The sequence below is a fragment of the Zonotrichia albicollis genome, chromosome 10 (assembly GCF_047830755.1).
Source record: "Zonotrichia albicollis isolate bZonAlb1 chromosome 10, bZonAlb1.hap1, whole genome shotgun sequence".
Taxonomy (NCBI): Eukaryota; Metazoa; Chordata; class Aves; order Passeriformes; family Passerellidae; genus Zonotrichia; species Zonotrichia albicollis.
The window spans coordinates 25,482,036-25,507,548 of NC_133828.1; the positions used below are offsets into that span (position 1 = coordinate 25,482,036).

At 37.6% G+C, this 25,513-nt stretch overlaps 1 protein-coding gene across 5 annotated transcripts in view; it reads left to right on the forward strand.

Moving 5' to 3' along the window:
- The window catches only part of CHN1 (chimerin 1), a 91,948-nt gene that overhangs the window by 19,496 nt on the left and 46,939 nt on the right, over positions 1–25,513 (forward strand). For 4 of the 5 annotated variants that reach the window (XM_005484081.3, XM_074548451.1, XM_074548450.1 and 1 more), the window contains 4 exons: positions 2,789–2,827; positions 5,364–5,419; positions 11,129–11,160; positions 12,039–12,152. In XM_005484081.3, coding sequence (XP_005484138.1) covers positions 2,789–2,827; positions 5,364–5,419; positions 11,129–11,160; positions 12,039–12,152 — 241 coding nt within the window. Of the gene's footprint in view, positions 1–2,788; positions 2,828–5,363; positions 5,420–11,128; positions 11,161–12,038; positions 12,153–14,788; positions 14,922–25,513 lie in introns of those variants that run through there. The other variant, XM_026791603.2, reaches the window with a different exon arrangement.

Here is a 25,513-nt window from a genome sequence, read left to right on the forward strand (position 1 = left end):
CCTGTGCTGGTAGGATTGCATCTGGACAGAGCTGATAGTATCAGCTTATCTGTTTATGTTTTCCCTAATGCTTTAGGCCTTTGGAGAAGAGTAGCTTTAAGTTGAATTGCATCTCACTTAGGGCAGAAAATACAGTTAAGACAGATCCTGATGCACAGCTTGTAGAAAATTATTTTATCCTGGAAACATTTAGCAGAGCTTAGTTACTGTGAAAAAAATCTAAGAACTGACAGTGTACTTTACTGCATTAATTAGAACGTGCTGCAGCATTAGTGAGAAAATGTATTTTGGGTTCCACATTTTCTGTGGATTTTTTATCATGCCTGTAAGCACTTTTCAGATGCCTAATTGGAGATGCTGTATGTGGAAGCCTGTACTATCTGAAAATCAAACCCTTTTCCTTATAATGAATTTCTAAATATTTTTGATGTATTAAATGGGACCACATCAGTTAACCTTTAAAAACAGATAACTAACTAATAGACAGGGCTGGTGTTCATGCTTATTCTATCTCATCTTTGTGTAGTAGGATAGTTTTAGTCATAGAAACATTCTTGCTCAGAAGCAAACACTACAAACCCTCTGCTTCACTCTTTCACTGTGCTTGTGTTTGCTACTACACTTTAAAAAAAATCACAATAAAAATCACCTTTTGTTTTTTCATTGCTTTGTGTGGGATGGCTGGAGGGTATTCTCACACTGTAAAGGCAATAAAGCTCACCGACAGATTTTTTTTTTCTAACAAAATCCTTCTGCACAGCTGCGTAACATAAATCATTCCTTCCCATTTCTGAATGTTAGCTATTTCTTGTATGAAAGTAAGTGCTGTTCTTGCCTGACTTTAACAAGGTTTGAGGTTTTTTGTTTGGCACAAATATTGTCACTTTTTAGTTTTATAACCACGATGCCCTTAGCTGTAGCAATTGCAGGGCTTGAGTGTGAGCAAGTACAGGTTAGACTGCCAAGATGTTTTTATTTTCATAATAGTCAGCTCATATTTTAAAAATACAGTGTGTGTTGTCCTTTACTTAAATTATTTATTTAAGTATTCATCTAGTGCATATATTGCCAAAACCCAGAGTATATCAAAAGTAAATTCAGCTGGTGGAGTGAGAGTTGTCTTCTGGGACTAAAGCCATTATTTTTACTTTAAAATTTTGCTCCTTTTCCACGTGACATTGCATTGCTAAGGGATCATGTTACAATGCTTCTGGAATGAATCGACTTGCACTGCCTTAATTAAAGGTATCAAAGCAGGAATGAATAACCCTGGCTGCATCTGTTGCTGCTGATTTGCTTTTACTGCCTCAGTGAAGCACGAGCTGCTTAAGGTCTCTCTGCAGATTCAAGGTGTTCTTGCTGCTCTGCAGGATGTGGTAGAGCATCTGCAGGACCTTCCAAAGATCAAACCCCATCATAATCAGGGGGATGGCAGTTTAACTGAGTGCTGCCTTAATAATAAAGTCATAATGAATTGTATTTATAAAACCCACTGCCACCAAGGTGGTCTGCAAGATCTGCACTCTCTTCATGCACAGAGCTAAAATATGGGGTAAAAAATGGAACAAAATTACAGTGCAGTCAGGGCAGGGAGTGTTCTGGGTGGGTCTGGAAAAGCCTGTGCCAGTTAAACTGGAAAATATCTCCTTCCACTAAGCTCTAGTTTAGAGATATTTGACATGACTATGTGTGAGAGATGGACTACAGCAAGTACCTGAAGAAGACAGATTGCTTGCTTGAAGGGGAGGCAAAGCAAAATCTCAGCTTCACGCTCAGGCCTTAAGGACTCTGAAGTGGAGATGCCACTCAGGCCAAAATGCAAGCAACAGGTTCCCAGATTGCTTGATCTTTATGTAACTTTAGAATAAAAAGTAGAAGTTCCCATTGTGTTGGGTGCAGGAGGCAGTTCCAGTGGGCAGACAATTGCCAAGAGAGCTCAGGCATGAAGGCTGCAGTCAGCAAGGCTGGCTGTGGGGGTGGCTCAGCTTGGGACCTGTGTGGGGAGGATGGAATAATTCTCACCAGCTCCAGGCAGGTAAGCACAGCATCATGCTGAAAGCCTCGGTGACTTGTGCCATCAGAACTGAAGCTGGTCAGAGCAGTGGAACAGTGGGTCAGAGTCACAGTTTGCGGCATAGCCCTGAGCTCAAAATGTTGGATCAGTTGTAACACAAGCCATAAGGGTGATAGAAGACATTGGAATCTTATTTTTTAAAAATTTTATTTGAGAATTAAAATCTAGGAGTAGAAATATGTTGTTACTTTTAATATATAGTCACTACTTCTAAAAAGAGCTTGTGCTCCGTATGAAAAAACTTCCCTTCATTTCTCCAAAGTATTTTGCTGTCCTTGCGTACTCTGATTTTATTTTAAGAGTTGTTAATTGCCATCCAGAAGAGGAAAAAGCTAATGGCAGGAATAAGTTGCATGGAAACTCATTTATTGAAATATAAATTGAAATTAAAAAGGTCTGTCTGGTGTAGTTGAAAATGGAACTTATATACATAGTAAAATAATATACATTCTTCCTCCTCACAGTATGCTGGCTTCTGATCTGCATGTTTGCCATTTTTCAGATTTGTTTCTATAGTTTTTTTCCTAGGTGGATAAAGAAAATATCTTTTCACATTTTTAGTTTAGGTAAAAACAGGTTGTTCTATATTAGTAAAAAGTAGGTTTAGAACCTAGGTGCAATGTTATCTTAATGATTCTGCAAGTGCTTCTGCAGTTTTTTTCTGTGTTGAAATGTTTCCTATGCAACATTAAGTTTTTTTGTGTTTCTTTACAGATACTGATGAATACAGACCACCTGTTTGGAAATCTTACTGTAAGTATCTCAGCATTTTGGGGCTTTTTTTTTTTTTTTTTTTTTATGACCTATTATTTGTCTGTGCAAATGGAGGTTTAGGGACATGGAAGAGAATATGAGAGAACTGTAAAAGACTGTCATAGCTTCCCACAGTGGCTCACCTATGAATTCTAGTTATCTGTAGATACAAAAGCCAAGATGTGAGACATTTTGACACTTGAGGAAGCAAGAAAGAGGAGTCTGCTGCTGAAAAGCAGATTTTGAAAACAGAATGTTTGTGTGTATAACTCACTTAACAGTTTAGGGATGTCAGACTTACATTTGCATTACTTTGTATATGTTCAACTTGGTTAAAGGGATTTGCTCAAGCAACATTTCACATTGAGAAAATGTTTGCTCTCTAAAGGTTGAGGAGATTTAGCACTTGAGAAAATGTAGTTACTTTAAAGGTTTCCATCCTGCTGTGGGAAACTTTTTAATCAGAGATGTAGAATTAAAGGCTAGGTGAGAACTTTTATTAGGAGAGCAAGTGTAAGAGGGCAGATTTGATTATTTTTCCCCAGCTCTATATCTTCTGTGAACTCAGGGAACACTGCTCAAGTTTATTCTACACCATGATCTAGAAGAAGGAGCTTAAACCTCTCTAATGCCAAATCTTCATTGCCAGCTTGACAGAAGTTGAAAGCCTGGGCATGTGCAGATGTGTTTGCACCACTCTCCAATGTGGTTTGTATGAATGGTTTGAGTGCACCTGCTCTCCTACCACACTGGGGCTTGCCTGCCGTGGTGAACCTGCCTGTGGGGCTCAGAATGAAGCTCTGGATCCTGAGGTTTGGTCAGATTTCTGTCTCATGACAAAGAGGAATGTCTTGTTTGACTTCCCTGGCAATAATTACAGCAAGGAAAACTGCTGTTGAACAATTTGAATTGCATCCATCGGTTAGAGGAGAAGGGATAGGAATCCTGTTTTGTAACTTAGCTAGTCACCCTGCTGTGCTGGGTTACTGGAAGAGGAGAAAGATATGGCCATTGGTGAAAAAGAATTTCCTTTCAGAAAATCTTTTCAGCCTGGCTTGAAGTAAGGTGGGAAATAGTTCTGAGTTTTTACCGAGTTTCTGTGGGGCATGATGATTGTGGGTCTCCTCTTTTGTGAAATTCAGAAAAATCTTAACTTGCTCCTTCCTTTTGTTTTTTTTTTTCCTTTGAAATTGACTCTACAGTTCTCAGAATTAGATATGGACAAGATCCAGTGCCGTCAAATACAGCTTTTACAATAGAAGCTAGGGAATCTATGTGCTGGCAATATAAGTGGTCATGCTATGCCTAAAATGATAATTGCACTTTTATATACCAGTGTGCTGTTCTTCATCACTTGCAGAAATCATTTTTGTATTACCCAGCATGGAAATGACTGATTTTAGTAGCAACAGGAAAAACCATTAGGTTTTTTTATTTGAAACAAAGGGAATGTTTTTTTCCAGTTTATCTTACAATTCAGTGGTCATTGGGCATCTTGCCATTTTCTCCATTCCCGTGTAGCTTGACAAATAAATACAGCATTTGCCAGTGGAAAAAATTTGGGATCAAATGAGAATTGTAATTAAGTCAAATTGTATTGGTTCAATTAATGCATGGTCTTATTATCAGAAGAAGGTGATGGCACAATGTAGACCTTGGTATTCATACTAATGATTGCAACATAATTTAATTTTAAAATATTACAATTCCAAACGTCCGTTTTGCCCTTTCTAGTGCACTATTGAAATACTAACTTAGCGTTGACAGCCTCATTTTGAAGGTGACTTGCCAAACCAGATTCAGTTGGCATAAAAGTTGAAAGTCATTCCTTTGGTAGTATTCTGTAAAGTCTGCACATACAAGTAGCATTAAATTTACATCTGGTTGTAAAGATCTGTTCTGGCTTGATGAAGCTTATTTTAAAAATAGACAAAAAGTTGAAGGGAAGATATAAATGTAAGTAAGTGTATGTCATAATTTGGGCCTTAGCTGTTTTACTCTGCTACTCAACTCATTTTGTCTTTAGATCTGCAAAGGCAAAGGCCGTCTTTCTCTTTCTTCAGAAAGGTCCTCGCTGAGCAGTGGCAAAGGCAGAGGGTTTGACAGTGCACAGTTCTGAGTGATTCTTGTAAAGCCTTGATGTGTTGCAGGTGACTGGGTGTGTGCCCAGCACTGTAGGATTGGGCTCCATCTGCTTACCAAAGAAAGTCTGACAGCAGCCTGATTTGACATATAATGAACCTTAGTTTGTATTTATTACGATTCTTTTTCTGATCTGTTTGTTGGAACTTGTCTGATCTCACCTAGTTATTCCATATTACTTGATGAATTCATTGTAAAGAAAATCAATATCCCATTTTGTCTTGCAACATTCTTTTTTTCTGACCTCTTGTTAGTAAATATTGATATCTTTTGTATCCTTGTGTTAAATTTTGCAGAAAGTCTCCTTTATTTAAACTGCAATGTTTAATGTTAAAATGCCTACCTTACACAACGATTTTCTATTAATTAGAATTTAACTTCTGCCTCCTCCCAGTGTATCAGTTGCAACAGGAAGCTCCCCATCCTAGAAGAATAACCTGCACTCGTGAGGTAGGTATCAGAGCGTTCAGTTCTGTACAGTCCAGTAATTCCATGCCTGAACTTATTGTGTCCAGCCCAAGGAGTGGCTCCTTGGGACACTTTGTACTGTGATTAGAGTGGGTAGCCTTGGGGCATGGGTACTCAGAAATCCATTTGTTCTAAAAATGGAATTTAAAGCATTTTGATGTGTATCATCATTTATTGAGACTCATTTACTACTTTTTGATTCTTAGACACATGGAAACATACATTTTCTCCTGATTTTCTCATGAGGATCTCATTTGTGAATGTTTTAATTCCCACAAAATTAGAACCTTAATTTTTCTGTATATATTGATTTCTTTGAAATAAAAAACCAAAATAAAAACAACAAAGAAATTAAAAACTCAAACCAATCCATAATTGAAAGTACCAGCATGGTTAAGGAAATCATACAATGCTTAACATGATAATTATTTTGTAGTTATTTGACTGCACCAAGTATATGTAGTATACTCTATATACTGTATATACTTTGTAGTCAGGGAGAAATTGTAAACTGCTGGAGGAGTCTGGGATATTCAGTAAAATATGATAGCATAATATCCCAGGCCAGTTTGGCTGCAGAGAAGGGCTTGGAGGTCTTCTGTCCTAGGTGGTAAGAACTCACAAGCAAATTTCATATTAAGTTCTTTTTCATAGTGTTTCTTAGTGAACTGTTAGCTAATCCAGTCAAATAAGCAGAGACATAAATGCGTGTTCAGTATCTGAAAATGAAAAATTTTTACTGCCTCTGGTGTGATGGAACTTGTTCAGCTATTGATCAGATACAGATTGTCCTCTTTTTAGAATAGAACAAGAAACTTGCTGGCCAAATATAAAAGCACCTGTAAATCTTCAAATATGAATCACACTGACTACTACAACTTTCCCATCCTCATTTTAACTGAATTTAAATTCTATTAATTGGAAAATGTTACTAGCTCTAATAGAGATAGTTAATTAAAAAGCTGCACTGGTTTACAAAGGAAAATGTGCTATGAGTGAGGGGTGGCCATTTGCTATGGTCAGTGGGGGATTGCAAAAGTATCACAAACAATCCAAACACTGCTAAGTCCTGTCATCAGTGGAGAATGCAATGCAGCAGTTTAGTGTCTGTAATGTCATATTTCTATGAATTTATTCCAAAACAAGATTATGACATATTACAAACTTAAGTGTAAATCTATCCCTGTGTCAGAGTGAACAAAAAAACGGAGACATTGTGTGTTTTAAAATAGCTTCTTGAACTCTGCAGAGTAAACCTCTGTCTGCACCATGAACATTGTTGTAGAAACTGAGAAATAAAAGCTGTAGATTTAGAAACTAGTGTGAATAGAAGTAAATAACACAAAACTGTGAAAGAATCAGTCAGGTATTTAGCTGCAGAACAGAGCGTATTAAATACACATTTTATCATTGAAGAATTAGTTTATTAAAAAAATTGGAAGCTTATTTTTAAGTAATAAAGGTAAAATTGAAGCAGTACATTATCAGTGTGCATTTTCCTACTTCAGCATTAATTCCTTATAACGCAGATAAGAGTTTTTCATTATAAGTGTTGAACAATTTATGCAGCTGAGCTGATTTGAAGTGAAAATATATTCAGCAAGCAGTAACTTGTTAACCTTTCTCTCTGGTCTCAGCCTCTCCTGCTTGTGTTGAGCTTTGTGATCTGTTCTTTCTCAGCTGGGTTTCTATTAGCAGCCACACATGAGTCAGTGGGGAGCAGAATCTTTTCCTAAGTGGTTGAATTATTCAGCTGTATAAACAAATTCATAAACATTAGGAAGAGAATTTTGGTCCTGAGAACATCAAAGAGGTCAATGGGAATGAACAAGATGTAATTTGGTGAGATATTAACACATGAATTGCTCTTCTTGCCTTATTGTAATCCACTTGTTGACAAAAGCAGGAGTGATGATTAGGGGGAAAAAGCACTTGTTAAAGAATAATTGGAAATCACACCATAAAAAAACCCCAACCCTTTATTTCATGTGCAAAGACACACATTGTACAAGTGCTGATACTGAGAGGTGTATTCAACAGAATGACCTACTTAACTTGAAATGCTTCTCAAATACAAAGAATTCAAGTTTCTGCTCTGCTACACCAGTTTCATATCAGACAACACACAGATCAGTGGAGAGACGCTGAAGTAAAAAGAGATTGCATTCATTTGAGATTTTTTATTGTAAAGGTGCAGCAGAGCTGAGCCTTTTAATAGTCCATGAGGTTAAAGTTGATAATTCCATGATGTTCTAAGGTTATTTGACTTCTGCATGAGGCTTGCATGCAAATTATAATGTTGTTTGTCCAATTAATACTGTATTTCCTCCATGAAATTACTATTTTTTCTGCTTATAGTCTTATATACATGTGTGCATGCATAGGCATATTTAGGGCAGCCTTGACTGACATATGAAAGCATTCAATGAACAATTTAAAATAACTATATGAAAAAATACATAGTATGGAGAAATTAAAATCACTGGCTTTTTCTGTCCTTTTAGGAGGCTTCATCCTAATTCAGTGCTAATAGTTAATTAACCTGTTAAACAGCATCTCTGCTTAGTATTGTGAAAATGGTCAAGAAACACAGAATAAGAGCATATGTAATGCACATCCTTATTAGAGCTGTTTGTAAAGGTGGCTTTATCTGCATGATATTTGACCAGGATGACTTTGCAAATTTCATTATAGCTAAGCCCTTTTCCAAAGGAATGTCTGCTGTAAGGTGCTTGCCATATCTGCTTGATTTGTCTGTTCGTAAATTTGGTTTCATTGCCTTCACCCCTCAGTTTGAAAAAAAGACAAATGAAGTAATGGTGGATATCTTGTTGGTATTTGTGTTTCTTGAAGGTATCATAAGAACTTAATTTTTTCCTGTGGCCTCTGCATTAGTGATATACAAATAAACACATTGGAAAGAAATATCTCATGCTTTTCCCCCTCATATTTTTCCAAGTTAGAAGCAATTTTTAAAACCTTGCTAAGCTAACAACAACAGGAAATTTTTCCCATTAGTAAAAATCCTGAGAAGTCAAAAGGCAGTGTTTGGCTGATCTTTGCTGGATACAAAGAAAAAGAAGCAGCTATGTCTGCTCTTACTCACGCTCAGCAATGCTGTGGTCCCAAGATACTGCCAAATCAGAAAAGAATTCTGCAATGGATAATTACGTGAGCTAAGAAGACCAATTTCTTGCTATCATCTTATTTTAAAATGTATTTCCTTTCTTGGATGGGTTGAGTTCCAGTCCAGATGTTTTGGTTTTGTCTTGTTAACTTATGGATGCCAAACTGTGAAAGTTAGAGTATTGAAGCTTCTGAACTGAACTGTTTTGGCCTTCAGTGCTCAGGTGCAAAGGGAGGATACGTGGGTGCCTGCATTGTCATTTGTAGAATTAAATTTGTAGAATACAGTCTGCCAGGAGCCCTTTGAAGTCCAAGGAAACGCAAAAGACTAAGAAAGCTGCACATTGCTTCTGGTTCCAGTGCAGTTGAGGATAAGAACACTGTGTCTAAGTTGCAAAGGGTGCAGTTGGTGTAACACCTGTCAGAAGCTTTACAGAAAGCCTGAGAACAGTGTTTACTGTCTTACATGGTAAATTTGGCTTACAGAGAGTCTGTGTGGTTTTCTCAGTGCACACAAGCTGCACTGTGTGTGTAGCCCAGTCATTCTGAGTGAATTAGAAGTTCCCTGCTGAGTTCTAAAGGAATTCTCTTCAAGTCTTAATGTATGTCAGTATAGATGTCAAAACTCCCCTAATATCAATCATAAATGTAAAAAGCGATTTAAAAACCCCAAAACACAAACAGGCAATAAAACTCAGTGAATTTGGCTTCCAGCTACACTGAATCTTATGCAAGCAAAAAGTGTTGCACATCAACATTGATACTGAAGTTATTGCAAGTTGGTAAAATGGATCAGTAGAGACAGTGTTAACAGAAGTGGTTATTTTCCTTTTCAACTCACCATCCACTAAAATGACCTGCAAGCCTACTACAAATGCCTGGAAGTCTTGTGGGGTTTTTTTCAGAAGCTTTGCTCCAGTCATCTGCCTGTTCACATTTTCAAATGTTTGCACAGAGTATGTTATAAATTTTCTTAGGTCTTGCAAGTACTCTGAAGATGCCCTGTCAAGTTACTAATCCATTTCTGAAAAGGAATGCTTTTGCTTATATAAATTTTCCAGTTCTGTCTTATAAATTCACTGAGATAAAGATAAAATCTCACTAGACAGACAACAAAATCTTATTCAGGACAGGATTCTTCTTTTAACAACTGCTCTAAACTAGTGTCTTGGCTTAAGGGTTTTAGTTAAGAATTGTTGCAATTTTCTATAACAACAACAATAAAATGCTTTCATTTTTTCTCTGTTTGTTGCTATCTTCTTATTGAAGAAATAGGTCTTAGATTTTTTTTTTTTTTTTTTTTTTTGTTAAATGTAGGCTTTCTTCTTTTTTGAAATAATCCAGTCTCTTCAGGCCCTTTGAAAACAGCTATCGCACCAGGCAACTCTTGTTTGCTGTTATAAAGGAAAAGGAAATATTTTAGGACATGATAAATCTTTCCAGTGATGGAATGTTTTTTCCAAAGTGATTAGTCATTACAGCTTTTTGTTTGCTGGGAATGTTGAAGAATTTTTATTAGACTGTACATCAGGACATATGTTTTGTTGTTTTGGATATCTGAAATCTTTATACTCCATTGAAAACACTGGAGAGAAGCACTAATATTAATAGGCTTTTTGTTGAAAAGATGTAAAAAATAAACAAATGTGGCATTCTGTGTTTCAGCATAGCTGGATTGTTTTATATTTCTGTAGTTCAAGTTGTTTAACTGTTGACTTTTATTCCCCAAAGAGTTCCCCCCTTTAAATTTAGCAAGAAAGGATAACCTGGTGGCTTAAATTATTAGTTGATTTCTGTGGAATATGCAGTTCCTCACTTGGCTCTAAACTTCCTGGACAAATGAAGGTGCATTGTTTCATCTAAAATAATTATCAGGCAACTTGTACCCTGACACTCCTGCACATTTTGTGCATTTATGTACCCTGACACTCCTGCACATTTTGTGCATTTACACCATAAGGTCTCTGGAGCACAACCAAGGTGGAGTTACACTACAAAACACATGCACACCTGCTTTTGAAGTCTTTTAGGTGATACTACTTCTTTTAGTGAAGTCAAGAAGCATGAGACTTAGGCACCTGATGATTTACTCAACCATTTGCCCTCACTCTGAGGGGCTGCATAGTAGTGGCTTTATTTCAGCAGGGGCATCAACAGCTCTGTGATGGAAGGTAACCTGTAAATTTAAGAGTTTTATAGATGTTTCACTGTATTAGTGAAACATATGGTGCACTTACATGCATGAACTGCTAACGCATTTCCCCTATCTGGCACTTTGTAAAAGAAATATTTAATGCCATCCGTTTGTATATCCTGAGGATGACATGGTCCAAGCGGCTCATCCTTTCTCATTCCATTTTAAGCCATTCACAAGTGCAATGTTTTCTGAATATCTCCCTTTGGTTTCCCTATGTGCTAATCACAGGAGAAATTCTGTTCTTGATTATTTTTGCCTGCACTTTCACATTATATCCCTTTCTGGTTTTAATCCTGTATTGTAAACAGTCCACTTACTGTATAGCTTCTCTTGTTATGAAACATTACAATTTCTGTTGTTTCTTCTAGGTAGAGAACAGACCCAAATATTATGGAAGAGAGTAAGTAATAAACATCGCTGGAAGTGGTTTATCCTGACATATTGGTTAATAATAGTTATAGGAAAGGTGTCAAGTGTGTAGTCTGGGCTCTTTGTTTCTTCTATGTGTTTTACAGCAGTGTGTCTCACCATCAGGTCATTATTACATTATTACTTTTGTCTGCCTAAGATTACAGCTGCAATTTCTCATGGATATGGATATCACTGAGTGCTACTTTAAGTGAGAAAAACAAACATACATTTCTGTGCTTTCAAGGGATTGTCTTTTTCTATCTCCCTCTCCTGCTGGCTTTGCAAAATGTGTTTCTGTTTAGGAAGAAAAGATATTTGGATCCCAAATGCAATATATGATCAGTCTCTGTGTGTCTTCTGTTTGAGGTTGCTAATGCAAGGATGGTTAGATTTAGTGTGGAGAAACAAAGAAGATCTTACTTACGTTTATTTTGGTAAAAGATGTGTAATGTTGCTGGGTTATTACATCAGCAATTACTGAGATTACAACAACTTGCTAAAATCTCAGGGATCACATAAAATGTCCTTGAATGCTACAAAATGTTTGATTGCATGCCACTAGCACAAAACATGTGAAACCAGCAGGAGAAAACAGATTTATTTCTACATATTAAATTGATAGATGCAGATTTAAAAACAATATACTTGTTTCATAGATATTCTTTCCTAGAAGCCTTTCTAAACCATTTGAAGTAAATTCGAATACAGGCACATAGGGAAATTAATTCAAACTGTAGATTCCACCAAGTCAGTCATTTTTATGTTTGTTTCTTTTTTAATTACTATCATTGGTGCCTTTTAAATGAAGACCAAAAGGTGATTTAAAAGAGAAGAGGCATGTGTTTCAAAGAAATTTTTGTTCCTTAGATTCCATGGGATGATCTCAAGGGAGGGAGCTGACCAATTATTAAGTGTTGCAGAGGGAAGCTATCTCATTCGTGAAAGCCAAAGGCAACCTGGAACCTACACTTTGGCATTAAGGTCAGTAATTAATATTCCATTTTTAAATTTATAAAATATTCAAATGGTTTTACTGCATTGCTGACCTCAGATCAGAAAATTCTTTGTAGTTGTTTTAATTTCTTTTTCATCATTATACTTTTATACCCTAGTTATAGATTTGGTATCTTTGACCTTCCATGCCCTTTTTTGAAGTGCTAACACTCCTTATTGTTTGCACCATCAGGATAACAGCAGTTGTGGTTTTGCTAGTGGGGCTTCATTTTGCCCTTCTCCCACTGTGATACAGATGTGACCCCATGCAGATGTTGGGAGAGCAGGTGGTCGAGAAATAAAAGGCACATTATGAGTTCCCTGAGCAGCCTGCCATGTGCTGGAAAACTCAGTCCCCCCGGTCTCTCCTTGGGATGGCAGCACATCAGGAGGCCCTTTTTGTTTGAACACCTGTTAGCTCACAGTGCTTGCAGATCTGCTTCTTCATTCTGCAAAGCTCTGGCAAGTGGGTCAGCTATAAATAAAATCTCAAAAAGTAGTTGTAAGGTTTAAATAGTTTAATTACTTTTAAATATTGGAGGTTATTTTGGCCTGTGCTGTACACCTGAGATGGGAGATAGTGATTATTAGCAAGGTTGTAAATCTAAGTGGGACAGAAAAGCATTGAAGAAGATGCAGTTACTCAAAGTTTTATAAAATTATGAATAAAATAATAATGTCTTGAAATAATAGGTTGTGATAAATTAGTTTTTCAGGGGGAAAAATAATATATTTTCATAGGATATTTGTTTCTGTAGTAATAAACGACAGACATTATTGACATTTACACTGGCTTTCATTAACAGTGTAAATTTGGTATTTCTTCTTAAAATAGTACTCAATTTCATCATCTTCTGCTCTTGCAATATTCTTTTATTCTTTTAAAGCTAAAAAGAAATCAGTTTTTGTAACACCTGGCTTGACGGCAGAGCTCCCATTCACTGCTTCCAATGGTGCAGAACATACAGGGCCTGTAGACTGAGATGAAGCTGTTGAGCATCTTGTAGGGATGTATCACTGCAGGTTGTTTTTCAAATGCACCTCCAATCCAGCAAGTCAAAAGATGGCTTTTTTCCCAGGTTTGATGGTATCTCTCACACTGGAAAACCCCTTTGAAAACAATAAAATCAATTTTATACCAAATAGAGAAAAGAATGGATAGTTTTTAGTGATTGGTTTGGGAAAAGGTTTCAAAATATAACAAAGTTGTTATCATGGATTTATTTTGATGAAATTCAGTGTTTGGAAAAACACATCAGAACTGAAACTGCAGCATCTTGCAGCCATTCCATTATGTTTAAATGGTAAATGACTTGTTTATCATGGGCAGTGGGTCTAGGTGGCTGCTTTCCCTCCCATAGCAGACAATGCTCTGTTCTCTTGCTGTTGGCCTTCAATGTGCATGAATGAGAGTGTTAACTCTCATGTCTTAGGTGGAACTCTGTGAACTGTGGTGCTCTATCTTGCGCACATTGAGATTTTACCACTAGGATTTATTTTTTATCACTACTAGCCAGTGTAGCAGGAGTCTGCGTTTCCATTGACCGGAAGGAGAATTTTTCTCAGCTTTTATTTTTCCTTTTCCTGGAACTATAAATGCAGAATATAACGATTAGCCCAAGTGTCCAGTGAGTGTGTTTCTGACATAGTAGCCTCTCTTAAAGACCAGGTCCTTTCTGCAGTCTCTCTGTGTACCCTGACTGTGAGAAGTTTGCTGTGATTGCCATGTTGAGATTATGTAGTTGTATCCTGTTCTGAGAGCATCACTTGTGTTTGGGTCACTACATTGCCAGATGGCAAAGATAGCCCCATCTGCAGTTTAGATAATCCCAGCAGGAATTTAAGAATGTAACTTCCATGGCCAAAAACAGAGCTTGTCAGCAGGATGGTATGTATGAGCAAAACTTTTCCAAGCTTTGATTGAGGTCGGGGTCTCTTGTTTCACCCTTTCTCTTCTGGTTGTATCAACAAATTTGGTATTTTCATACTAGGTTTAAGTGCCACTCTGTCTCTGAAGCACTCATGTTAACTTTAAGATCACCTCACTGTGATTTTTGCTTTTCCTTCTTTACCTTTGTTTTACCCCTTAGAAGATGTGGGAGGAAAGAAAACTTGGTCAGCTGTTACATAAAAAAAAAGACACAGAACAGATTCCAAGAATTTTATGAAGTTAACCCAGCAATTCTCTAGAGGTGCTCTAATTCTGCAATAACATAGTGACAAAACATAAAGTGAAATATCCGTGTTTTCTGATTGGTTTTCAGGCACATTTTGGTAAAAATAATGGGAAAAAGTTGAGTAAAATTTAGGTTCTTTAAGGTACTATCAACTCTTGGCATAAATACTTGGTTCCCTCTGTATTTCTATGTATCTACTCAATCTCTCTCACTGTTTGTTGTCTGATGTGTCAGTCTTTGACAGTCTGTCAATTCCGGTTAGGGCAAATGAGAAACTGCCTATGAAGTGTGATTGCATCATGAAATCCCAGTTCATGGAGACATAAAAGTCTTGTGGTAGCTGTGGGTAGGAGCAGCTGATGTTGAGACTGAGACAGGTTTGTTTCCTGGCTTGTAGCTGCCGGTGGCTCTGCTGGGGAGGCAGGCAATTCAGTGAGACAGACGGCCCAGCACGTCCAGCTTTGGCAGATGTCTTCTTCCTGTGCTTGTGGCAGCGTGCCTGGGAACCCAGAGAAACCCAGTGCATCCAGTCGTGAAGAGCAGTGTAGTGAAACAGGATCATGTCCCTTCCTGTGGCAAGGTATGATGTCTCTGTCATGGAATGTTTCCAGCCATCCTTTCTGCAGTGGAGAAGAACAAGCTTTTTGTGGTTTGTCCTGAGGACCCAAGCCAGACAATTCCTCAGATCATCATGGGACACTTTCAGTGTTACATTTGATTCCACCAGCTATTGTAGCTGATGCCCAAAAGCTCAGTGTCCATACCAGCCAGGACTGCACACCCTGTTCAAGATGAACTGCACCACATGCTTTAGTTCTTTGTTCTCTAAAGCTTCTAAATGAGTTTTGACCGCTGTGGTGCTTTTATGGAACTAGCTTTAGTAGATCTAAAGATCTTGTTCCTGAGCTGCTATAGCTGCAGACATAGCCTAGCACCACTTAAATGACCAAATATAGGACAGGAAAAATAATACTTTTTGCAAGCAAAGCAAAGCAGTCAGCTGTTCTTAGTGCAATACTGTCAAATAGTTAATTGAGTTCACAGTGAAGATTTTTAATATTTTTTTCTTTGTAAGGTGAGGAAAGTGACTCTTACCCAAAAAAACTTTTCATTTTTTTAAAGCTGCTGTTGAGTTACTGTAAAATCTGCTTTCCACTTATATAACAAGCTGCATTTTGATCATCTTATGATGAGCTATTTTTGCCTACTTTCATCCATTATTGTGCAATTAATTTGCATCATGACTTTTTTAAAGGCAGACTACCTTTTAAATATAAATTTGAAACAAAAGATGGTGGAGTTTTTTCAGAAAATAATTTTCTCAGAATTTGCAAGAGAGATAGAAGTATGTTCTTAAAGAAAAAGAAAATGATAATTTAAATGTTGTTTGAAGTATAGAAGTTTGACTAAATAGTCAGAGCTGTCTTTCAGATAAAATTGATGTTCAGAGCCTAAGAAGGTCTGTAAAACTGTGTCAGCTCAGATACCATGTAAAGGAGAATGAAGCATAAACACAACTGAGAGCAGTAAATCAGCACCCTATTATATTTAATGCTTATATTATATTTAATCATGGATGCATTCACCAATCTTTACTAATTAATTAATCAATCAGAATGCCGCTGAAAATGTTTTGCAATCTTGAGGTTTAAAAAAATTACTGACATGAGAAAATGATCGTAGATCTATATCTGTGTCCATACATATCAGCAAGTCTCTGTCAGAATAAAAAGACATAAAATGCATTGTAATGTTAATTCAATGTTCCAAGCAGATTTCAAATAATGAAAATTCCTAATTCACTTCTGGAACTATTAGGTCTGCTTTTACATTTGGCAAAAGAGTAGTACATTGCTTAATGTTAGGACCTACAGCAAATGGCAGTAACAATAGAAATGGTTTGCAATGTAGCCCTCTGTGGTGGAGAGCTTGTTTAATAATTAGGATGCGGATAAAGAGGAAATGGGTAGAGAGTGTACTGGTGGTAGGCGTTGAAGTGTGATGGTACTGCATGTTCTTTTGAGCAGATAGCTGCTGTAGCACATTTAATTGGTTACCATGGTTTCCCTTCCTGCAAATTCTATTGTTGTGATACTGAGAATGAATTGAAATAAGGTTCTGCAGCATGATTTTTTTTTTTTTTAAAGGTAATAATGTGAGCCATGATTATGAGTCATGTTTTCTTTATGTTTGGAGGTTTGGGCACATTGAAGATTATGTAGCACCAGGAAAGAATTCTTCAGGTGAAATGGATGTCAAAAATTAGTAGTCTTTATTTTAGTCAACATGTATTGTGCAAATTCATACACATTCTCAATCCATGAATTACAACATTTTTTTAAGCAACTAGCCACAGGCATTTTAAAAGGAGACCTAATTGGTAGGCTGTTAGGGCATAATGCTGCACATGAACCCTTTAAGTTTCAGAGCATGAGTGCATTGGTAGCTGGATGCTGTTTGTTTCCAGTGGGCTCTTTTGGGACACGGGTGTAGTGTTGTTCCAGAACACGTGTGGATTGCTGTGGGATTACTTACACATGTAGAATTCAACATCTGCAAAAGGCTTCTTGAATTCAGAGATGAGCACTGTTGATCTGCATTCTGCTGAAAAGACTTGTACATACTGGGACAGGGGAGAGCAGTTGGGGAAAGAAGAATTGTTTGAAACTACTTTCTACATGATGATAGCCGAATTATGTTTTTTGAATTATGAATGTATCAAAATCTGATCATAGTTTATTCTGCATCTACAGCTGATCTGTAAGTAGTCAGAAGGAGCCCAGCAGAGCAGTAGCTAACTGCATCTCTTCCCTTTACCATGGTAACAGTATTCTGACATCATGCTAGTTGGTAGGGAAAAATTCTAAAGACCATTTTAAAGACTAAACTTTGCATATCTTTCTATGTATTTTTTTACCTGATTTGCAAATGAAGTGATTGGCAGTAGCAAGGGTTAAATTCAGTTTCTAGAATCCTTTCTAAAATATTCATACAATATTCCTTGGTTGCTAGCTGAAAAGAAAAAACAACAGGGAAAAGGTGGTAATAAATTCTGGAGCTTGCTTTTCTGCTTCAAGTAAAACAATTGGCCCTCTATCTAGATGATGTTCCCTGTAAAAAGTTTCGTTTCTTACATAAAATTTCACACTAAATAATTGACTCTGGTAGTTTGTCAATAACATTTAAGGTTCAGCTATCAGTAAACACCTGAGGTGTCTGCTTATCATCTGCCTTATGTAAGTGCACCTGGGCACTACTGAAATGGCTTCACTTAAGTATTTAGAATAATAATAAATAGCTACTAACCTTAATGAGTAATTAACTGGCTACCTAGGTCCTCCCACAGACTAGAATGCTTTTTTCCTTATGGTTCATGTCTTCTTGCTGTGTTCCTGTTCTCCTTCCCTCCTCTCCCCATCTGTTGTTGTTGTCAGCTCTGTTTTCTTTTGGCTAGAGTGTCTAATTTATCTTTAGCAATTCAGTTTACTGCAGTCTTTCTCCTGCTGGTGTTAAGTTCAGCACTTCTCAGAGGAATACTCTCTGCTCCAGCATGCTGTGAACGTTTTTGGGAGAGCTTGTCCAAGAGATGCCTGTGCTCAGTGTGCACAGCTCATGTTCATTTATGCCATGTCCTTCACCTGGCTGCAGCTCCTGCTGTGATCAGAGGCAGCAGAGGCACTGGGCTTGGGCTGAGGTACCAGGGTGGAGCTCAGGAGCTCTGGGCTCACTACTTGGCTTCATATATGACTTGGCTTTAGGCCATGGAGTTCTGCAGGCCTCATTTTTCCATTAGAGAAGCTGTTTTCTCTATTGTCTCACATGCTTGTTCAGTACAAAAGTCTAGGATATCTTAAAAAGATAGACAGACTGGAAGTTGTACCCCATCTCAGTCTACCCCCAGTCACAGCTCCTGAGCAGGAATCTGTGTTGCACTTTGCTGGTTTTATGCTGCATAGTGTCTGCCTGGTTTAAAGCTTCTGGGCACTATTGGAGTTGAAATAGTAGTTGGAAAAATCAAATTGTAGTGCAATCAGTTGCTAATCAAATTGTGTATGCAAGTACAATAATGCTCTCCTCCCCTGTCAAAGCATATGTATCTTTTTAGTCTTCTGCAAGTTCTACTTGAATGCCTCTTTTTCTCTACTGCTTTTAGAAAATGCTAGGTAGAAATCTATCTGCAAGTTGGCCCTTTTGATTGGCCTCTTATTTTGGATATTTTTGGAATTCATATTTAGAAATTTTTGTAATTGGAGAAACACCTTTATTCCTGTACTTCATAGATACTATGGGTGCTTTATAGATGTGTTTTCAAGATAACACACAACAACCTTATATTGTTGTTTAATGTCATAATTGTTTTCATCTCAACATTTATTCATTATTCAAACACCAAAAGAACTGACACCAATAAGTGTTATCTGGCCCACTTTTCCTTTTCCTTCTCCCTCCTTTATACTTGGTGAAGCTCAGCTGAGTATGGTTCTTCCTGATTTGATAGGTGCTAGAAGGAAAGTCAAGCAATTTTTTTTTCTTTTGTATCTTAAGATAAATGAACTCTAACAGTTTCAGTAATAAATTGACATCTGCCCCATTTATTGCTGCACTTGGATGAAAGAAGAAATTGCATTCTAGAAAAGCAGAATATAATAGTAAAAAAACTATTAATCTTCATTGATGAACTGTTAGTAGCCCCAAGAATTCTAACAATGCATGTTATGTATGCAGGAATTATTTCATTTTATGTTATTATGCTTGTTTATTGTTAAGGAAGACAGCTTTGAGGAAAAACCATTTAGACAGCAGGATGAGTATATTGGTGAATCTCACTGTTTGCAAAGAAGGGATGACTGAGTACCAGAAGATTAGAGGTAGAATACACTGAGAAAACAAGTTAAGTGAATAGCAAATTCTGTAATACCTTTAAGTAAGTTAAGTAAGCCTGTATTGTAAGCTTTGAATTAGCAGTGGCTTAAGGCAAATCAGATGTGACAAAATCTCTGTGGAACAGAAATCTTACTGTAGTTTTTTTGGTTTTTTTTAAATCTAAGTGAATTTGGGTTTTCTTGAGACCCTGAAAAACAACCTGCTGTGTACCTTAGGAAAAATCCCAAACAAACAGGAACCACAGCAAAAACAATGCTGTTCCACTCTGCTCTTCAAAAACCTTTTCTGGACTTGCAAAGCTATTTTACAATAAGAACATTTCTCTGGGTTTTCACTAGATGTCTTCCACTCTGGTTTCCTTGATATACTGAATTAACATGTCCACATTGTTTTAGAAGGATAAATTAAGAGCAAGTTGCTTTTAGTGTGAGAAAGTCTAGAGAGGAAAAAGAGAAATGTGACAGTCATGAGTAATTTTTGAACTAAAGGAGGGTTGATTTTGAGTAGATACAAAAAAATTTTTTTTATGATGAGGGTGGTGAAAACTGGAACAGGTTGCCCAGAGAAGTGGCAGATGTTCCATCCCTGAGAAAATTCATTGGATGGGGTTCTGAGCATTCTGGTCTAGCTAAGATGTCACTGCTTATTGCAGGGGGATTGGACTGGACAACATTTAAAGGTGCATTTCCAGCCATTCTTGGTCTCTATGAACTTATGGCCTTGTAGGAAAAGCTAAGTGAAACAAAAATGAACGTTTGAGCATTAAGCTGTGGCAGTTTTCTCTCCATAGTACACAATTGCAGTAGAATTCCTGCTACATTGCGGGTGTTGTTCTACTTCAAAATATACCAGAAAAACAATGTCATATATGACCTAAAATGAAAACATTTTACATTGAGTAAAGTTTGCATGCACATTTGGAAGTTTGCTGAGCAGACAGTGGTAGGGTTGATACCTTAATTTAGATGGATTGAAACACAGTTCTATTTTAAAGTAATATGAAAGCTCTCTGTAGCATGAAGCCACATGGTAAAATTAACTCTTGAAGAACATTTCTTAAAAAATTTTTGTAAGCCTTATTTATGAATTAGGAAACCGTGAAAGTAACTTTCCTGCAAGTAACATTTCCAGATGATCTTTATCCAGGCAAGCTGGCATAGGTCTCCAAATATTGCTCTCATGTACAGAGAAGGTACTGGGCTTTTAATACATTCCTGTGTGCATGTAGAATTCAAATGTGTCTTAACCACTAACCACAATGAGTCTATTCCCAGGAAGCATGAAACTTTCACCAGGTAGAAAAGGCAGTAAAACAGTGCCCAAAACATTGGTATTGATTCTGATTCAATCATCAAATCAATCCCAGCAATTTATATAAGATTAAATAGAATAAGGCATACAGGCACAGTAGTAAGAAGAGGTCATGCATCTGTTCAAACCAAACAGATTATTTTCAAATGCTTACCACTAATCAAGAACACTAACATTTACCTTAAGTATTAAATGGTCTTACTGCGCGTTACTAGCATACCATAGCACTTGATCAGCGGACATATTTTCAAAATTTTAAGATGGTGAAAATCAGCTGTTGATGGTAAAATAATACATTGAAGCAAAGGAATTCTTTTCTAATTTTGTTAGATTTATTTGTGAAATGCTGTGTTACAGGTACTGATAACACTTCTTATTCACTGCTTTCAGCAACTGTTGTCTGCTGCTGATGCCCTAGAGCAGTTGTTTTGTCCCTGACAGTGCTTATGATCCACAGGGAAGTGCCGCTGCTCTGGTCCTCCCTGCCTGCTGTTGGCATGCCATTTATGCAGAATTGTTTTCCAGATTTGACAAGGAAGTTTGGGCACTGATGTCTTCAGCCTCAGTTGAGACAGACTGCTGGGGAGCTGTTACCAGTGATACCCTACAGGCTCTGAGCTTTTTTGTTTGATCCAGGTTAGACAGAGGGAGTGCAAGGTTGTGTCTGCATTGGCAGGGGATGGGCACGTTGCAGTAGCAGGTCTAAGATCTCTTTTCTCTTTGTAAGGATGATGAACTCGAGTATCATGCATTCAGCACGGGTGTTACCAGGTTTTAGGGATAACTTTACACTAAATTAATGTTCATCAAGCAACAGTCAGCTAGCCAGTACTGCCCTTCCAAATGGCTCTGGAAAAGTATCCATAGTGACTGTACTCTGCCACCCTTCCCAGCCATGTCAGCAAGGATTTTTTTGTCTCCATTTGTATCAATCCCTAATGTATTTGGCTGCATTTATACTTATTGTGTTCTTGTAAAATACTGCTCAGGTTTTGAAAACTATGTTATTTTTCAGGCAGGTATTCTGGGAACTTGGCAATTTTGCAGTTCCCTGGCCATCATCGGAAATGTTGTTGCCAATGAATATTAAAAAAAACAAATAGCTTCTTTCAGGAGCTGGAGACCTTCAGGGATAATTGTGTAGAAGAGGTTTTGGCTGCATGCAAGGCTTGTCTTTCTTTGACAAGGAAATGGGCCAAAAAAGGATCTATGGAATAATTTGTTTTCACCCAAGAACACAGCATGATTAAGAGACATTTGTGATGGCAAGATTCCTTATATTCCTGTGGCTTTTTATGGAGTGTCAAGAGTCTACTCATAAGTGTTGGTTCAGAGTTTTCAGAAAATAGAAGTGAAATTCTGGCCCCTAATTTTAAGAAAGACTTTTACCTTCTGGCTGCAAAGCACATTAAGACTCTTTCTCCAAGGGAAGATTAAGTCCAAGTGACCTTTAGGCTCAGTCTTAAGTTTTCCCAGGTCAGTGTATGAAGTTGTTTGAAATGAAGGAGAACATGAGTAGTCCTGAGGGGTATTAATTTGTCATTTGATTGCAATTATGCACTCTAAACAAGGTCTGTGTCTAGAAATTCTTCTCTTCATAAAATAGCCCGTGAAAGTGGTGAATAGCTACTGTACAATTCTGTATGTGGACTATAAAATTCATCCTCTCAGATGGTAAGAGAGTGTATCTGTGCTCTCAATCCTTCCCTTTTTCCTTTTGTTTCTGTACTGAATGCTGCATACAGGTAGGTGGCTGATTCTGAGGCCTGTCTCTCATGGCATGATACCCAATTCAGCTCCTCAATCCTTTATTATCCTTTATTACCAGCCACATTTGCTCTACTGTTTAATACATTTTCCCACGTTATCTACTCTGCCCCACTGGCAACCAAAGGAACTAGACAGTGATTTCAGACAACTTGGAATAAAAAAAGTTCTTTTATCTGTAGTCCTGCTGCTTGCAAACAAATGCACAGTGGACACAATGAGACTGTTTGACATGTCAGAGGTCTAATTCTTTTTCTTGGAAAAACATCTGATGTTCCCCTGTATAAACCAAAAGAGAACATACTTTATCTGTGTCCCACTTTCTACTTATTAAACAAAAAACAGCTGGTACCAGTACTTGCCTTTGGAGGAGAGCATCAGGAAGTTGAAATATCAAATCTTTGCTCTACTTAGTTGCCACGGTGATGCATAATTAACTAGGCTGCAGGAATGCTACAGAAAGTAAACATCAGGAAATAGTCTTGCTAGTGGAAAAATTTAAACCATACTTTTAAGTAAGATTGAAGATTAAGTCTTTATTAATAATTTTCAATTGAACATGTATGCTTTTCTGAATATTGTAATTTGATAGAAGTAGTGTCATTATGTGGTCAGGAAAAATTTAAATTAATTTGAAAGAAATAAAACAGGAGTCTGAGACACATTATTGACAGTACAGTCTTTGTAAAAGGCTGGTGTTTCATTGATTTGTGGAGATTTTGGGAGTTTATTCCCTTATTACTAGTAGGATTCTATTTGAAAACCAGTACCTTTCGCCACAACATATCCAATTAGAAAAGAATAAAGGAAAAAAATCGATTTGGAACAAATGGGAAATTAGATAAAGGCAAACAATTCATCTCTTGGAAACTCTATTCCTTATAGTATCAATGACACACTCCATGTGCAGCAGTCTGAATAAATCTACAGTACAGGGGCTGCTCAGTAAAACACACCTGGGGTAGGAGGGTGCACCTTCTGACCCTGTGGGAAAGAAAACTAACTTTTTAAGAAGTTTTGTCTCTTTTCTGCATTTGGTCATCTTGTTCTTCAGAACAGGACTTCAGAACCAGACAAGATGGGTTTTAGATTTTGAGGGATGTTGCCAAAATCAAAACACTGTGTGTACTTAGTAATAGGTCTTGTGATGCTTTTCTGTGCCTTATCCTCCTTGATAAAATTAGTGTCATAATTTTTCTTCTAGAAAACTAAGAGCAATAAGTGACCTCCAGCTTGCTTGAAACTCTGTTTTAAGTAGTCAGAACAGATGTTACTGATGAGAGCAGCAGTTCACCTGTATCTCTTAATATAAGTAATTCTAATGTATGTGTCATTTAAGGCCCATCATTCTTCACCTTCAAACTTCCTTGGTTTTCCTGATGAAGTGAGAGCCATCAAGGTGCTTGTGTGTGCTCAGTGTGCATTATTCCCACTGACCTGAGCAGATGACAGTGAAGGTTGCTAGCTTTGGCACTGCAAAGTGCTGAGCACTCTTGGCTCATGTGGACATCTCTGACAGTCAAGGGTGCATGAAGAGGACATCTTGTGGTCAAAGCTTGTTTGCAATACACGGTATTGAGTATAAAGGTGTCCTGAGGAGTAAGTCTGAATACATCTGCCCCTTCTGCTATAACTTAGGACATTATCTTTCTGCTTTCTGTATGACTTGTATTTACTCAGAACTGCATCTTCTGATGAAATTAGCATTGGGTAAAAATGTATTTCTTTCTGTCATTTTGTAATTGCTCATGTTTGATTCAATGACCTTTTAGTTTGTATGACATAAAAATATGCATGGAAGTACCAGTTAATCTGCAGGAAAATGCCCACATAGTTCCTACACATTGTGTCCCCTTTCCTTACTGAGCAGGATTCAGATTCCATTTACGTTTGAGTGTTTTGCAGAAGTAGCAGTGTCTGAAGTTGCAGTCACTGTCAGAACTATTGATAAGGGTGATGGGAAGGCTTGGCATTTTGATGTAGAACAGAGAAAAAAAAAAACACAGACTCTAGAACCATCTATTTTTTGTCTATATTGGCAAGAAGAATGTAATATTTCACCTGAGGCAGGGTCTAAAATTATGCTTCCCCCTGTTTGGCGAGGCCCTGTTGAGCAGAGGAGCCACTTCAGCAAAGTATCATTATTTACTGTGTTCCTTGACATCTCCAATGAAGCATTTGATTGTAAAGTGAAACCAATCCATCCTTTCAAATTTAGTTCTTAAAACTTATTTGGCACATCTGACCTCATAAGGGGGCCAATACCCTCACTGCTGTCTGACCACAGAAAGCACTGGAGTGAGCTGTGAAAGCAGCTTCTTGCCTCCATCTTCCCCACAGGAAATGTTGCCAAGTGCAAACACTAGTGTGTTTTCACATGTTTAGACTGCTTTGAGGCAGAAAATGGTTGCAGATTCTAAGTGCAATTTTTAAAAATATGCTGCTGTTCAGGTAAATTGAGCATTCTTATGGTTGCTAAGAGCCTGTATCAAAATGCTGCTCCATCCTGATGGAGAATGGCTGGTGTTGGGTAGCTTTCGTGTTATATATCCTGTATATTACAAAGATTTGCTTGAAGCTTGGGACTTAACAAGCAGAACACAGAAGGACTTTTGTACAAAGCTTGAAGAGTTAGTCCTGGGCCTTTGGCCAGGAATAAAGAATGCTTGCCCTTGTGCCATTTTGTCCTGTGCTGCTTGGGTTCTGGCAGCAGTTCTGCTTCAGTGTAATTGTTGGCACTGGAGCTCAGCTGAACCTTGAATGGCCTCTTCCTGCAGCAAGCAGGGGAGCAGAGCTCTGAGACAGCATCAGAGCTGCGGATTGATCGGCTCTAATAGAGGGCTCTGTTATGAGAGCTCCTCATAGCACAGCCAAGCCAATTCACTGCAGTGATAAAGTAGCGAAGCACTAAAAAAAGCCATAAGGAGTGTGAAGTAATTTTTCAGTTTTTCCATAGATAATGAAAAGGCTAAAAGAATACCAGAACAAGCAGCTCCTTCTGGGACAGTACTGTTTTGGCTATCTCTCTGCAGTTGTTGTTGATCTCTCCTTCCTATCTGTGCTAAGTAGTAATTCCCCAGCTCGGCTGGACCAGACACAGAGCACAGTCACAGCTTTAAGTGATAAAGTGTTTTTAATTGTTTGCAAAGGCTTGCTTACTCTTATTTATTCTGCTTACTGTTCTTTAAAAAAAACAACTTTCCCGTTTCA